General features: G+C 40.3%; 1 protein-coding gene across 2 annotated transcripts in view; it reads right to left on the bottom strand.

The window, feature by feature from the left end:
* Positions 1-15,902, bottom strand: part of SPOCK1 (SPARC (osteonectin), cwcv and kazal like domains proteoglycan 1) — a 405,646-nt gene that overhangs the window by 169,697 nt on the left and 220,047 nt on the right. For both annotated transcript variants that reach the window (XM_028718100.2, XM_077924543.1), the window contains exon 4: positions 11,082-11,196. In XM_028718100.2, coding sequence (XP_028573933.2) covers positions 11,082-11,196 — 115 coding nt within the window. The remainder of the gene's footprint in view (positions 1-11,081; positions 11,197-15,902) is intronic.

Below are 15,902 nucleotides of genomic sequence, written 5' to 3'. Positions count from 1 at the left end.
GGTTTGAACTTTAAGGAGTACAACATGCACACCCATTCCCATGTGCTGAACCTCCCCCTCTATCACCTTTCAGTTAAAAGGGATATTAGCAACAGGACCATCATAGAATAAAATGGAGGGGGGGGGACAGATCAGAGGAGCAAGAACCACTAAAATACATCTTAGTGCTTTAGTCTGGACACTAAACAATTCCATAAATCCCTGATTGAACTAACATACTTTCGGTTGGTGTCAAAAAGCAAAGAGAGATACCACCAACCATACCTCAGAGGAGAAGTAAGCCTTCCAGAAATTAATGGAAGATGTTCCAACAATAGGTATGTAGAATGTTCAAGATTCCATTGTTGGTACTTCACACATGTTATGGTTTGTGAATGAATTTACGAAACAGTTGGGCAAATTAGGCCTGTGTGTAGAAAGGAAGAATGACCTTTCCAAAGTGGTTAAAAAGATAAAAACACTCCTCTGTAGATTCCACTTTAAAAAAAGGAAATCAAGGTCTGTTACCATCTGATTATGTTTAACATGATATGAGAAGAAAACTCCTAATTCATAATGGATAAAAAGCTGCAGAAAAGGTTTTATATACTGACCACCTTGAAAGGAACTGCAATATTTTAAAGAGGGTAATCTGCATATTTCATATGAATGAAATATTTTGTGTTCATAATTTATACTGCTACAGGAGTTTGTAATATCATCTGCCCAAAGATAGTAATTTAAAAGGCTGTACGTTTAACACTTTCCCACCAATATAGTATGGATGTTAGGAATTGAAGAAAGGCTTTAATAAAAATCCCTTCCCTGTAAACTTCAATTTCAATATTATAAAAGCATGCCTTTTATTAGCACTAAAAAGACTTTCCTGCTCAACACATTCATGTCCCGAGGCTTTACAGGGGGGAAAGCAATAAATTTAGAAACTCTCGTAAGTAGATTATTGTATAAATAAAAAATGATTGAAGCAACATTGGTGGTCATTTGTGAACATTAAATAACAATTTCTTTTTGAGTGAATTGCTCAGCCAATTTTAGTCATGGATAAACAATAAAAATAAATAGTTGTGTTCAGCATCACTGCCAGCTACATCACAGTTATCATAACTCAGTAGTGGGTAGCATGATGCTCACCTGACCTCTGGACATTCATGCTGCTGTTGCTTACTGGGAAGTAGAGAGGCTAGGGTGAGATGGTGGGGAGGCTGGCATAGTGGTGGTGCATTTGCACTACCACGCCAACCTCACTGCCACCTTGCTCCTACTCCTTGCTTCTGGTCAGCAGCAGCAATGCAGCCAACAGGAGGGCAGGTGAGTGACAACACTCCCCCATGCCACTCACAACTGTTACAACTATCAATATGTTAAAAACATTATGGGGAATTTTAGGCAGCATGTCCCTATCACAACGAACCATGGAATTATGGAAGCCCTCTTCTTGCTGGAAACATTTTAGTCAATTGACCCAATGGGTCAAAGCTGACAATTGACATAGTGGAATCAGTTACATTTTTGTGACCCTCAAGATAAGTTTTGATAGTCTAGCTGAGGAAAGAACTAGGAAACTGGGAGACAGAGGTACCTTGTATCAGAGCCTTATGCTGTTTCACCAATGGTGACTTTCTTTAGAGAAAGTGGATCTTGCACAGTTATACATGCCCTGGTTACTTTTATGCTGGACTACCACAATGCACTTTGAGATGGTTGGATAGTGTTTTCGAGGTTACCAGCATGAGTTTGACCAAACTGCGGGAGGTAGTGGAGGACAGAGGTGCCTGGCGTGCTCTGGTCCATGGGGTCACGGAGAGTCGGACACGACTAAACGACTAAACAACAACAACAACAACATCATCATTAAGATGGTTCAGAATCCACAGCTGGTACAAAATGCAACTGGCTTGAATGCTGGTGGAAGTCAAATAATTGGAGTGTATAATGGTGCCTAATATACCAATACCTTTCTTTCTATTATTATTTATTAAACTTATATGCCAACCTTCACAGGGTGGTTTACAGTATAAAAACACAAAATACATAAGACAACAACAATGACAAAACAATAACACCCCACAACACATTAAAAAGGCCATAGACTGTTAAATCTGCCAAAGGGCTGGGCGAAAAGGAATGCCTTTGCCTGGAGCTTTTCTGCTAGGCCTTGTACAATGCTTCTTTCAACCTTGCCTTAGAGCATCACGTCTGGTCTCTAGTTTAAGGAAGAGTCACGCTGGACAGCTGTTGTTTTTACAGCCAAGAAATGCAGAGTTGGGTATACAGGGAATTGGTGCAATTTAAAATGGTGAGAACCTTCAAGATTATGTCATGACTGCCTTTGTATCACTTTTTGCCCATGCTGGAAACTGATAGGTGTGATGGGTGATGTTTATTTTGAAATGATTAATAATAATAATGTAGTCAAACCATGCAGTAATGAAACATGAAGGTTGCTCAACGAAGCATTCATCAGTCAAGAAAATGTCAGAGTTATTGCAGTATGTGTAATCTTAATTCTCTCCCTAAGCAGAAAGGATGCACTAAAAGAATCTTAGCATATATTTACTAGCATAACCTTTTTATTGCTCTTTAGTAGTGGTCTCTCAAGATTTGTCCAAAGGAAGACACTTATGACAACCATCTACTTACAACTAATTTACAGTGATGTCCCCAGTGTGAAAGGAGTTCACATTGCCCTTTTCCGCTCTTAAGAGCTTGATGATAATAAGACAAAAACAGGGGGAAAGACAAAAAGCATTCAAATCAAAGAACCAGTTTTGTGGATTTCTCAGCTACAGTTAACAACACACTGATAACATGACAACTATCTACTGAGTTCTGAAATGGGCAAACTGTTAAGATTAATATTAAGATAATGGCTAGGGAAGATAGCCGGACAAGTAAGAGCTTGAATGAAGAAGAAGGGAGAATGCTTATTGGAAGCAAAACACTGAAGTGCTCCAACTACTGACCTATATTCTTTCTAGGATATTTTGGGATAATCAACAGAGATTTTTAAGTGCAATGATGGGTAAAATCTTCCTTATTATTCTTGTCAAAACTGGCACTACATCTCTAGGGTCAGGGATTTTCATGAGGGTAGGGTTTTCTTATTTGTTGGTTCACAAGTGAGTTCAGATCATTACTGCACCTTGTTACCTGCTCCCATAAAAGCACATACTGCATTTTTCCATGTACAGTGGTACCTCGGGTTAAGTACTTAATTCATTTTGGAGGTCCGTGCTTAACCTGAAACTGTTCTTAACCTGAAGCACCACTTTAGCTAATGGGGCCTCCTGCTGCTGCCGTGCCACCGGAGCACGATTTCTGTTCTCATCCTGAAGCAAAGTTCTTAACCTGAAGCACTATTGCTGGCTTAGTGGTGTGTGTAACTTGAAGCATATGTAACCTGAAGCGTATGTAACCCGAGCTACTACTGTATAAGACTATATTTCCCTCCAATTTTTTAAAGTTTCATAGAATCATAGAATCATAGAGTTAGAATAGACCACAAGGGCCATCGAGTTCAACCCCCTGCCAAGCAGGAAACACCATCAGAGCACTCCTGACATATGGTTGTCAAGCCTCTGCTTAAAGACCTCCAAAGAAGGAGACTCCACCACACTCCTTGGCAGCAAATTCCACTGTCGAAAAGTTTAAAATTGGGGGTCATCTTATACATGGAATGTTGCGATTATTTATTTCTTAATTTTGGGCTCAAAAAATAGGGGGTCATCTTATACATGGGGGCATCTTATACAGGGAAAAATATCGTAACTGGTTTTTTTTTTTTGCAAAAGTGCATATGCACAGACGTTATCACGTGTCCTTTCTACACATGTACATGGAATCCAAAGCATACTACACTCAACAGATACATATATCTTTGGATGTACAATAGGGCAAATTACACTTACATTAACATTAGAAACACAGAATCATAGAATTGGAGAGCTGGAAGGACCCCAGAAGGTCATCTGGTCCAACCCCTTGCAATGCAGGAATCTCAACACGGTGGCCCACCATCCAATTTGAAACCATACCAGACCCTGCTTAGCTTTGCAAAATGTGCTAGCAGTTTTATTTCTGGCACTTCCAAACACCCTAGCATCAGGGAGATTTATCAGCCAGACAATAATTCAGTGTTTGGAATTAAATAATGTAGAAATGTATTACAACATTAGAAAAAAGATTGATTGGTATGCAAACTATTTCAGAAGGAAAAGAATGGATATGCTGGCAGCTTAAAATTAGAGCAGCAATCTCAGGTTTAACTTCAGAAGCCAGTAGAGGAAAGGGTCTAAAACAAATGGTGCAACGAGGGCAAGAGACACCAGGCAGGCATGCAAGGAGTTAAACTGGAGTTAGAGGTTAGACTTAAACAGTGCTGGTTGGGAGCAGGCTTGGCTTAACTTGCTTAGAGGAATAGAGGAGGAAAGAGACAGTGGGTAAAAGAAAACTAGAACATCCCTTGATGAAGGCTTAGAGAGAAGAATTCAGGCCCAAAGTGAACAGAACATAGAGCAACAAAAAGGAAGAAGAGATACTGTGGAGAAAACTAGGAGGGGGAGGCAGGCTGACTAAGACTGGGGAAAAAATCTGTGGAGATCCCTCATAGTCTCTATGCTGAAGACTCAAAGAAGAGAAGTTTTAAAGCTTAGACTACATAAGGAGAGGAATTTACCCAGAACAAAGGAAGAGGAGAATCTATGGTACTGGGAGGCCCGAAAGTTATGTACACCAAATGGTTATTGCTTTCTTGCTGAGGGCAAAGGAATGTTGTGGTGTAGAAATGATTCAATGTACCTACTTACAGCGGAGGATCCTATCCTTAATGGGTATTCCACATCAAATCAATGCAAAAAACAAGGGTTTTGTCACCCACCATCTCAGATTTTGATGAAACGTGATCATCATTGGTTATGGAGAAATAAATAAATAAAATGTACACAAGGTTATCTTGTGCCGAAGTTCTCAAGAGTGACAGACAACACAGATTTAATGAAACTTTGAAGTGCTATAAAATTAAAACCATTTGAGATAGAGGGGAAAAAAATTAAGGGGGTTTCTTTCAACCATATGGGAAGGGTGTACACCAAATTTCATCAACATCCGAGATGGAGGGTGACATGACCTCGCTGTAATGATGTGGAATGACCCACATGCTACTTGGTACTCATGTGCCTTCCAGTGGCGCTGGTGCATGCCATTTCCTCCTTCAGGAATTGAAGATGACCAAGACTACAAACCCACTTACCTGCAAGTAAGCCCCAGTGCTAAGCTTATACTGTAAACTGGGAAATATCAGGGGTGGCTTAATTTGGCCAGAGATTAGGCAGTAGAGAAAGGCATTGGCTTGCATACCCACTGTGTGCATTCCATTGATCAATTTCATCAAGGTCATTAAATGCCAAGGGAAGCTTTCTTGCCCTGGGTGTTTGTGCTTCTGCTTTGCAAGCTTTCCGGTTAAGTATTGCGATTTCTTGAGCCAAGAGGCATGGGGCACATGTAAAATGAATACTTGGTAACAACATACACATCTCTCCCCTTATGAAAAGATTGTGATTATTCACAATGGTGAGGCTTAATTGCACATGGCCTCCCACTTAAAGAATTGCCCAACTTACTGTTTCTCATCTAGTTCCCCCATACAAAGTCTTGCCCACCCTGCTTAGGATAGAAAGTTCTGGTTTGCTACAGCACAGGACACTGGCTAATGTTCCACAAAGCAGCCCTAATAGTGAAAGATCTTGCACAACGAAGTGCCATCTTTCCACAGACCTGCTACAACTATTTAGAAATCACAAACATTCATATTGGGGCATGTACTGCATTTTGCTACCAAATCTGTAAAACATGGATGTTTGTTCAGTCATATTGTTGCAATGCAGTAGAACTGTACCACAGTACAACAGTGAAATGACTTCCTAATTGCCAGAGACATTTTTATTTTTTTTAAGATGAAAGAAAAGTAGATTTGAGGCTTGCATCCTAAAGGACTCCCCAGTTGCCCCGGCATAAGCTAAAGCATTCAGACACAGATAGAAAGATAACACATTAGACTTGGGGAAAAGGGACTTTTAGACAATAAAAGGCAATTACACTGTAAGTCAGGGGTGAGTGGACTTCTTGCTTGTGGGATCTACTTTATTTTTCCCCAGGACCCCAGGCTGAAACCAGCTGAAGCCAAGTAAAACAAAACAGTGGCTTAGAAGTAAGGAACAGGGCACCTCTGAAGAATTTGTCTTCAGTACCAGAACTGAGCTCATGGCCCTTTCACACAAAAATCCATTCTAGGTTTCCCCCAAAGCTTTCTTCATTTCATTTGGAATAAATGTTTGGAATAAAAACATTTCTAATTTGGAATAAAAATGTTTCAGTTGTTAGACATTTTGGAGTCAGAAATCCTTGTTGAGTGACTTCAAATCTCCCAGAAATCTACAAACTGATCTACCTTCTGCCCACTCCTGCTGGAAACATTGTGAAGCACAGCTCAGATAATATTAAGGAATATCAGAAAATTCAAACAAATTCTTAAATTTGGAATCTAAATACTTTTACTTAGAAATAAATTTCACTTCCCCCAAAAAGTGTGTAGGAATCCAGACCAGCAGCATATGTATCTACAGCTGTTCTGGAAGTGAACTGATAAAAGGGTGTCTCCACTAGCAGTATTTTTCTAAAGGAAATCAACAATCTGGTTCAAATAACACCTTCAACGTTGCCTACTATTGAACTCATTCATGTCTCAATGCAGAAATGTACAACAACTAACATACTATATCTGTAACAGTTAAAATTCAACCAATGACATACTTTCAAATGGGGCAATTGCAGACACCATTTCTTGTATTTTAAAAATAAAATTCTCAAGGGCATTTGACTGAACAAAACTGCTGCAAAATAGGTCCAAACAGAACCTACCCAACAGACATGTTATTGCAATTTTCCATAAGCAGAGAAAGAACCAAAATATTTGATATTTCTAGCTGGCTATTATTTCTTTGTCATAAACTTTGAAGCTCCAGTGCATAGTAATAAATTGTCTAGCCATCTTGTAAAATAGGCAAAAGATTCAGTGCTTTATACATCTTTCTGCTTTTCAATATGTTTCTCTTCTTTTCTTTTCATGTCTGGTAATACATTTTTCCTTGACCTCCAGATCAACTTTCTCCTGATCATATAAACCATAATCAGATACTTTTAAATGTACAATTGGTGAGTACTAATGGTAAAGTATGGAACCTACTGCAAGGAATTTATTATAAATATAAAAGAAGAACTTTTAAAATGCTGAAGTCAGTCCTGGCCTGCATTGCACTTCCAGTACATGTGCAAATTTCATGTAAATTAGGAAGTATTATAAGATAGACCGGAGAGGAAGAATGCTTACTGGTTACTGCTCATATGTTCATTTAATGAAACCAGAATATATTCTCTCCACTCTTCCCCAGCTACAAAGAAATCTGATGATATTTTCCCCCATAAGGGATGAATCCAATATTTGAATGTTCTCTTTGGGTTCTAAAACCAACTCTACAGCAACAAAAGTTTAAAGAGCTCTAAATCTCAAAACATAGCAGTATAAATAAAAATGTAGTTATGAGCACTCTCCTTTTTCTTGTAACTTGGAGTGTAGCTAGAGAAACTGTACATTGGCAAACACATCCCAATAACAGTAGTTTACAGAATTGTTTTCTTTTGAGCCACTGAAATTTATAGAATGTCTCCACAGGCAAGGGAAGCTCCAGCCTTTGTTGGTGTAACTAGAATTACAACATTCCCATACACAGTGGATGAAAAAGAAGTATGTACAGGTTTAACGGAAATGAATAGGAACATTGATACATCTAGCTCATGACTGTCTACGCTTAGCTACTCACAGCAGTTCTCCAGGGTTTGAGACAGAAAAACTTTTTCAGGCCTATCTGGAGATATCAGGGAATGAACAAGGGGCTCTCTGTATGCAAGACACATGCTGTAACACTGAACTTCAGCCCTTCTCTGGGAATATCACTTCCTGTACTGCTCAGCCTCAAAAGCTCTCCCGAAGGGATACAGAGCCACTCTCAAGTTTTCCCTTGGGGTGTAGAAGTTAGAGGCTCAATTTGGATGTAATAACGAATCATAGTTTGTCGGTATAATAATGTGCAGCAGTAAGATTTGGGCTTGCAGGCACTTGCCTACTCTTCCTTCACAGGTGATGAGAGTTTAGATGCCTCAGCGAACAATAAATTTACAATTTTGTCCAAATACAGCTAATTGCAATTTGCACAGAACATAGTTAGCTCTCAAGGCAGTATGGCAAATCATGGTTTGATCCGGGTATGGGATCCTGGATTGAGGGGAAACTATGGTTTGCGCTAACCATAGTTTGCTACATTAAGAGAACTAAGCCAAGTATTATTTACTACAGCTAGAAGGGGAAGCTTCTAAGCTCCTTCCCAAACATGCAAAGGAAGAGAAGGAGGTTCGGCATCCTACCTGGTTGTTTGAATGCAGTTCCAATAGTGCTTTAATACAGAGGCTTTCAACCTTTTTGGGTCCACGGTTTCCTTGACCAACTACATATATTCTGTGGCACCCCTGTGGGGCTCAGGAGCCCAGTTATGTCACCCCCTGTCTGCAGAGCTGGCAGCCCCTCAACCCTTTTTGAACCCTTCCTTGTGCAGTGTTCCCTCAGCCTCCTCTCTTTTCCCCTCTCCTTGGCAGTCCAGCTAACACTCCTTGTCTCTGAGCTGCCGCCCCTGCCACAAAGAGAGGTGCATTCTCACACTGCCCCACAGGGGCCTGGGAAGCACCCTCAGAGACACCATTCGCCTGGGGAGTTTGTAGCCAGGGTTGCTGCAACAAACAGCTGTGCAAGGTTTTGGGAGGCAGAGACGTGAGACAGCATCAATGTAGGGATGGAAGGAAAGAGGGACAGAGGCCAGTGTTGCCTGCAGCACCCCGACCAACATTCAAGGCACCCCAGGGTGCCACGGCACACTGGTTAAAAACCACTGCTTTAATAGATTGAAACAAAGATTTAGGACATTTAAAGTATTTCTTCACACAATGCCTATGAACCTAAGGAATTTGCTTCCACAGATGTGGTAAATGCCTTTAAATGTGGATTAGACAGGTTGATGGAGGATGCATCTATCTGTAGCTATGGCTCAAGATAGCTATGTGGAACTTCCAGCTTCATTATACCATTGAATAACTGTTCCTGGGAAACAACAATGGGAGAAGACAATTGACGAGTCCTGCTGCTGGGCTTCTGCAAGCATCCAGCTGGATTGACTGCCTCTCCCCCTATGGACTGACCTGGATCACCATTGGAGGCCCTTCTTTGTGTGCCTCCTCCATGAGAGGTCTAGAAGGTGGCTACATGAGAACAGGACTTTTTTGCATTAGCTCCCTACTTGTGGAATGCTCTCCTGAGGGAGGCTCACCTGCCACCTTCATTATACACCTTTAAGGTGCCAGGCAAAAAAGTGCCTTTTCAACCAGCCTCTTTCATGTGTGTATATGTGAGTATGATGGTGGCAGCGGGGTTTACTTTGTTTCTCTTCTTGTTTTTCTTATGTGTTTTGTGTTTTGATATTGTATTTTAATGCTGTGAATTGCCCTGAGAGCTTTGGATGAAGTGTGGATACAAATTTAATAAAATATAAATATAAATATAAAAACCATAAATAGCTACTCATTTGTATGTTGCTCAGAATTAAATGAGGAATGCCTCAAGAATCATGCGCCATTTCACCTTGTCTTGGCTATAAAAAGGAAAGGGTCAGACATGGAAAAACTGCCCCCAAATGAGTGCTTGGACGCAAGTCAGCTCTTAATTAACATTCTGGTAAAGCATGAACATAAAAGAGTGAAGCATGGGTATGTATAGGTGATTTTTAAAAAAAGATTAATGACACATTGTTCAATTTTATAGACTTTATGTTCAACAAATCTTAAAAGAAAATGCAAATGGTGTCTATATATGTGTGTGTGTACATATATATATATACACACACAGGAAGGAAAAAACTAAAAATAACACACTGTTAAAACCCATCCAGAAAGCCTAAAAAGGAGACAGAACGCCCCAAATGCTACTTCATCTCTTTAAAGTGGTCAAGGATAAGAAATTATTGCAATGATTAGTATCTTCCCTTCCTAAATTTTCCTTTTAGGCACAGTTGGATGGAACACCCTGTAGATTAGGAGGGAAGCGACTATAGTTTAGCATGCATGGGAGAAATGACTTTGCAGCTTCTATTTGCCACAGGGAGCTAACTAACTAGTGGAATTAGATTTTTTTTTTAAGAAAGAAAGAAAGATTAGCTCCACTTCTTTGGGATAAATGCAGTTGTCAGTGCTGCCTGCTGCCTCTCTACTCAACAGAAGGCCTTGATTTGCAATGTAGGAGGACAGATGTTTTATCTGGGAACTTGTCCAGATCTTTAAAACATACGCAGATGCATACACGCACACACGTTCGCACTATTTGCCTCTTTGGTCCATAACAAAGGCTTCAGCAGCATTGAGTCAATATAAGAGACAAATTGCTGGATACTTAATACTGTCAGGATCGAGTTCTTGTAACACATGGACATCCTTACATTTTATCTTCTATATTATTCTATATTTTATATTATTCTCAGAAGCCTCTTTCTCATACACTTGCAATTAGACCTGAACTCACAGTGGTGGCACCGAGGAGACTTTTCACTGGTCCTTTTGACCCTTGCAAAAAACATGATAATTTTCTGAGAGTTGCAAATAGTGTTTGCCTACTGTGCAGGGTGAACAGTGTCGAGGGAGAGAAGGACTGGGCCCCTGTGGTTCAAGCAACCAAGCCAATTCTTCCTGTTTTGCTACAAGAAAATGAAACCACCCACACAACCTATCAAGACTGGAACCATCTGATTGTCTCAATTATGGGGAAGCCTCCCTTCTTCCTTCTTTCCTCTCTCTCCCAAATCAGGAGCTTCATTTCCTCTCAGTGACATTGGCTATGTAGTACATCAGGACACTGATAGGTTCAGCTCCCAGAATATTCTGAAAACCAATCAGAGCTGTTTAATTGAAACTATAAATCACAACATTCTTACCTGTGTACCAGTTGTTTGCGACTTACACAAATGGCTGTCTCGTAGTCATGAGTGACACACACTTTATGTGGGCTGCACTTTACCTTCAAGCATGGGTCTTTGGAAGGATCAAGAGCTATTAAAAGCAAGATACAAAGAAATAGTTTAGAAAATTATCTTACTTCCCTCATTAGCCAAAATAATGAGCCAAGCATCTCATGAGGAAACACTTTTCAGTGTAAAAATGTTTACCCCATTTATCTTCACCACTCTGCAAGAAAGATTATGCTCAGATACAGTCCAATGTACTTTATAGCCATCCAATTAGGATTCAAAGCTACATAGATCTGTTATCCAGGCCCTGTGTTCTAACCACTGCAACATCACAGGTTTTTTTGCTAGTTACATAGACTTTTGCTTGGATCTGCAGAATCACAGAACTGTACACAGCTGGATGAATCCACCTCTTGCCTCCCCATGCCACCATTTAAGTGGGACATAACTATTTATTATTAGATCATAGATAAGTACAGAGCCAATAGCAATTGATATGATAAATAAATAAATAAAAAAGTAGTGGTTCCCTACTGCTCAGGGTGAGGAACAGAAACAAAAACAGGTTGCATGAAAAACTAGGTGCCGAATAACAATTCTCCCTGGACTCCAAAATATTTGGCATGAAAAACTGCTTTCTGTATCCATTATGCATTGTTCCTTTGATTTTAACATCCACAACCTAATAGATTTTTAAAACTATTTTTAGATAGATCACTCTATATTTTTTAAAAAGAAGAATACTGCTTAGAATATCACCAGTCTATCATGCATGGAACTCTGGACCGTAGCAAAATGCCACAGTTATCTATTGAAATAACAATTGTACAGCCAACTACTTAATGATTGCTACTGTGCAGCAGGACATGTAGTGATTGCTCAGCCCCATATAATAGAAGCAATCTTGTATTACTACAATGTGTGATTTCTTGTATTCAGCATAATTCTAAAATCAACAAAAACACAGCATGCCAGATCTAGCTAGTGCCAGCGTGACATGCAAATACTAGTGTAGAATAGAGATACTATCATTATTGCAGCAATCACACCTTTAAACATTAACTCACAAAGAATCCAAAAGAACCTTTGAAGTTCTCTGTACACACATGCGGATGACGCTCCATTTGCCAGTTAAATACAATTACACCTGGGTACCCATCTCGGCAGAGCAAGGCAGCACCGATCCAGGATGTAGATTCAAAGGAATTAATAAATGTCATATCGTGGTTAAACTGCAGGCTGTCTTTTTAATTCCACAGAAAGAAAAATAATTACAAATCTGGAATTTTGCCAGGACACAAGGATTAAAACCTTTTCACATCCAAAAAAAGATCTCGAGGGACTGTAAGCAGCCCACTGATGTTCTGCCAACAATTAGATGGGGCTCCTATGAAAATGTCCCATTTAGCTTATGATAAACCTTTTGTGTATGCAGCATGAATATGTGAACATAACAGAAGGGTAGAAGAAGGGAAGTGCCTGAAACTCAAGGGCAGTATTATTATTGGACCAATTTCTATCCAAGCTGCTTCAAATACACTCATCCTGTGTGGATACTGAATGCACCAGGCGCGCACGGCATCCTTCTTGCATGCTCTGCCTCCAATGTCCATGTGTTCACTGTCAGTGTAAGTCTATGAATGCATGGCTGAATGTATGAAAGACTCCTCAGTGCATTCCGAAACTCTTATCACCTCCTGGACAAATGTCTGGACACTGGAAGACACAGCCAGCAGGTGTGCTGATGTCAGCAGGTGTGTTGCTGCTTCCTCCTCACCTGCTGAATGAAGTTATGTAGGATGAAGTCCATGGGCTTGCACCTGGCTTTCATTTGAATTGCAGCCGTGGGTGGGCAGTGGACAAGTGGGTGACGGGTGGTCTGCAAGCAGGCATTGGTGGTTGTTCTGCCACCCTCCCAAACCGCTGTCTAGTGTAGAAGGCTTAACGTGCTGCATGTTCTATTAGGCTTTGGGCTGCTCACTCAATGAGAGACAGCAGTATGGTCCTGCTTCCCATTCATGTTATTTAGTGAAATTGTGCAGCGTGAAGCAATTGACATTTTATTACTTCATTTATCTTTAGAATAATAATGTTTGAAAGGTCAGTATTGTTGTCCCTCTGTTGTAAAAAAGAGGAGAGGGCCCGAGAGTCCGCCCTCCATGGCCTTCTAAAGCTTCATTGTTGAGGTGAGAACTATTGTAAATACAGTAATATTTCTAAGTTTCTACTACATTTTTCAATACAATTTATTATTTGGAAAAATGGGATTCATGGCATGGAAATGGTTTGTCTCACTTTCAAGCATTTTAGAATGTGTTTCCCCACATTAAGTGCTACACTGAAATCTTTAACTCTTTCTGACATTCTATATAGATTTCTGAGTAAATATATCTGCTGAGCCATAAAGAGTGCATAAATTCATGTTCTGATTAACTGAGAGCCATCTTCCAATAAATTTTAGAAATGCTTTTCTGTCGCTCTAAAACTGTGCAAATAGTATTTCAGAAGAAGTACCACATACATATTAGCCATGGCATGGCATCCCAGAAGAGTCACACCAATTAATCTAATTACATGTCAATTTAATATGCAGAATAGCTGCACTTTGCCACCTATGATACATATTCACAGCATTTCACAGAGGTGAATGAGTTCCTCACATTGGCTTTCATCTATCCTTAAGGGGAAAACTGCATGCTCTCAGATGTATGCTTATGAGGCACAGGGATAAATTATGTCTGACAAGGATAAATTAGTAGTGGATAGAAAGAGGAATGAAACCATTTGAGACTTTGATCATCTGACCCTGTGAGAAATGTTCTGGAGCCAAATCTCATGCAGTAACCATTCTCAAGCCAAGTTTCATTCTGCCACCGCTCAGAAAGATGCCATTCCATCCTTTACTAATATCTTCCCTTTTCTACCTCATTTTTAGCCCTTTAGTAAATATCTACATCAAGCAGGTTTCAGCAGAAAGTCTTAAAGTCATATTGACACAATACACCAGATACTCAAAATTCAGGTAGCATTGGAAATGAGGCGTGACAGGCAATGTAAAATAGAAGGTGAAAGACCAGAAATTTGGGTTACAAACAACTTTGCTCACAAAGAAGTGGAGTTGGGCCTGGCTGGTGGGCTGGATCCTTACCTCCCCCAATAGCAAATTTGATAGGAGAGCGGGCCCTCCCATTTGTCAAAGCCTGGTGTCAGGTGGCAACTTCAAAGGAGGTTGCTCTCAGCACCATTGGAGCTGATTAACACTAATTGCACAGGACCCCTTTGAAGTCTGTTTGCAGGTTTGCATTTAAACCATATCTGCAAAGAGATAGGAAAGTACTCCATTTTCAGGTGTGGCTTGAACTCAAACTATGCCATCTAACAGATGTTTTTCATTTCCAATTGCAGAGTTAGCTGGAGAACAAACTGTGGCTGCAAATGGTCTTTGAAGGCATGCTATCAAGTCAGGCATTGCAAGTGCCAACAATCAGCTGATAGTGTAAAATGTACATAATCAGTTACTTTGTCATAATCACTATCTTGTATATTGTTGCTGTTTACGCATGCAAACCCTGCCCCCCCCCCCCAATTTCTAGAAGAACCCATCAGGATGAACTGTTTAAACTGTCAATCCAAAGCAATAATACACAAGGTAAGGTGCTGTTAAGGAATAAATCTAGTAATTGACAGTGCTAACCTAAACATGCTTACTCAGAATTAAGTCCCACTATGTTCAAGGCAGGCTTACCCTTTTGCTTTGGAATAATCTTAATTTAACTCAGTGGGACTTACTTCTGTGTAGACATGCACTGGATTGCACTGAATAATTGCTCCTGTGAGCCCAAAATACACCACCCACAAAGGAGGTTACCCATTACCTATTTGCATAATTTACTGCTCTGAACCTTGTGTCCTTAATGTCAGACTTCACTGGGGTGGGGAATTTTTAATTTGTCTCGCTATCACGCATGACTGGATCTCACTGAATCACTCCTGATGCAGCGGTGCAGCAAAATGATTGCCCATCAGCAAAGAAGGCTCGTTGCTGCATCTCAACACAAATCACTCTTCAGAGCTTGCACAATTCAATTGGGAGAAGTGTCAGAGATGGGACACGAGCAGCTGTCTGTGGCCCAATGTCTGCTATCTGAAGAGTCTGCTTGCCCTGTTGTTCAGGATCTATTTTAAACAGAGATAACTGTTTTGTTGTCCTTAGGAAGTATGATGACTTGCATTCTCAACACTTGCCCAGCTTTGCCAAGACAGAATAGAATGGGTGGATGGAGAAAATGCCAGCACTGAAGGAAGAAATGGTTCAACCAGTTAAAACAGTGGACTCTTCTCATATGGCCAACTACTGGCCAGTCAAGATTTATTTGAATGAAGTGCCTCATCATGTGGCTCAGCTGTAGATGATTTTAGAAAAGATGGGGTTATCTAGATCCATTTTTGTCTGGGTTCCAGTCCTGTGAATATTGGCTGCACAAATACAGGAGAAGTGTGTGTTTTGGTGCTTAATCAAGAGTTACAGAAAACAAAGGCGCTGCCTGCGTGCTTCCCATGGGCATCTGATTGACCACTGTGAGAACAGGGTGCTAAACTAGATGGCATGATCCAATAGGCCTGATGTTCTGAAATAGGAGAGCTATTTCCCACTGTCTAGGTTGCAGTGGGATTTATGGTACTTATGGTATAGTGTCATTTAATTTTTCAGGACTCTAATGGCCAATTCAAAAGGGCTTTGGTTAGAACAGGAGAAAGGCTTGGAATTTATGATCTGAGGAGGTCCCA

This window comes from Podarcis muralis, chromosome 2 (assembly GCF_964188315.1).
Source record: "Podarcis muralis chromosome 2, rPodMur119.hap1.1, whole genome shotgun sequence".
In the NCBI taxonomy this organism is placed as follows: domain Eukaryota; kingdom Metazoa; phylum Chordata; class Lepidosauria; order Squamata; family Lacertidae; genus Podarcis; species Podarcis muralis.
Note: the sequence above shows the minus strand (reverse complement) of the source record. Positions and strands in the feature narration are given on the sequence as shown.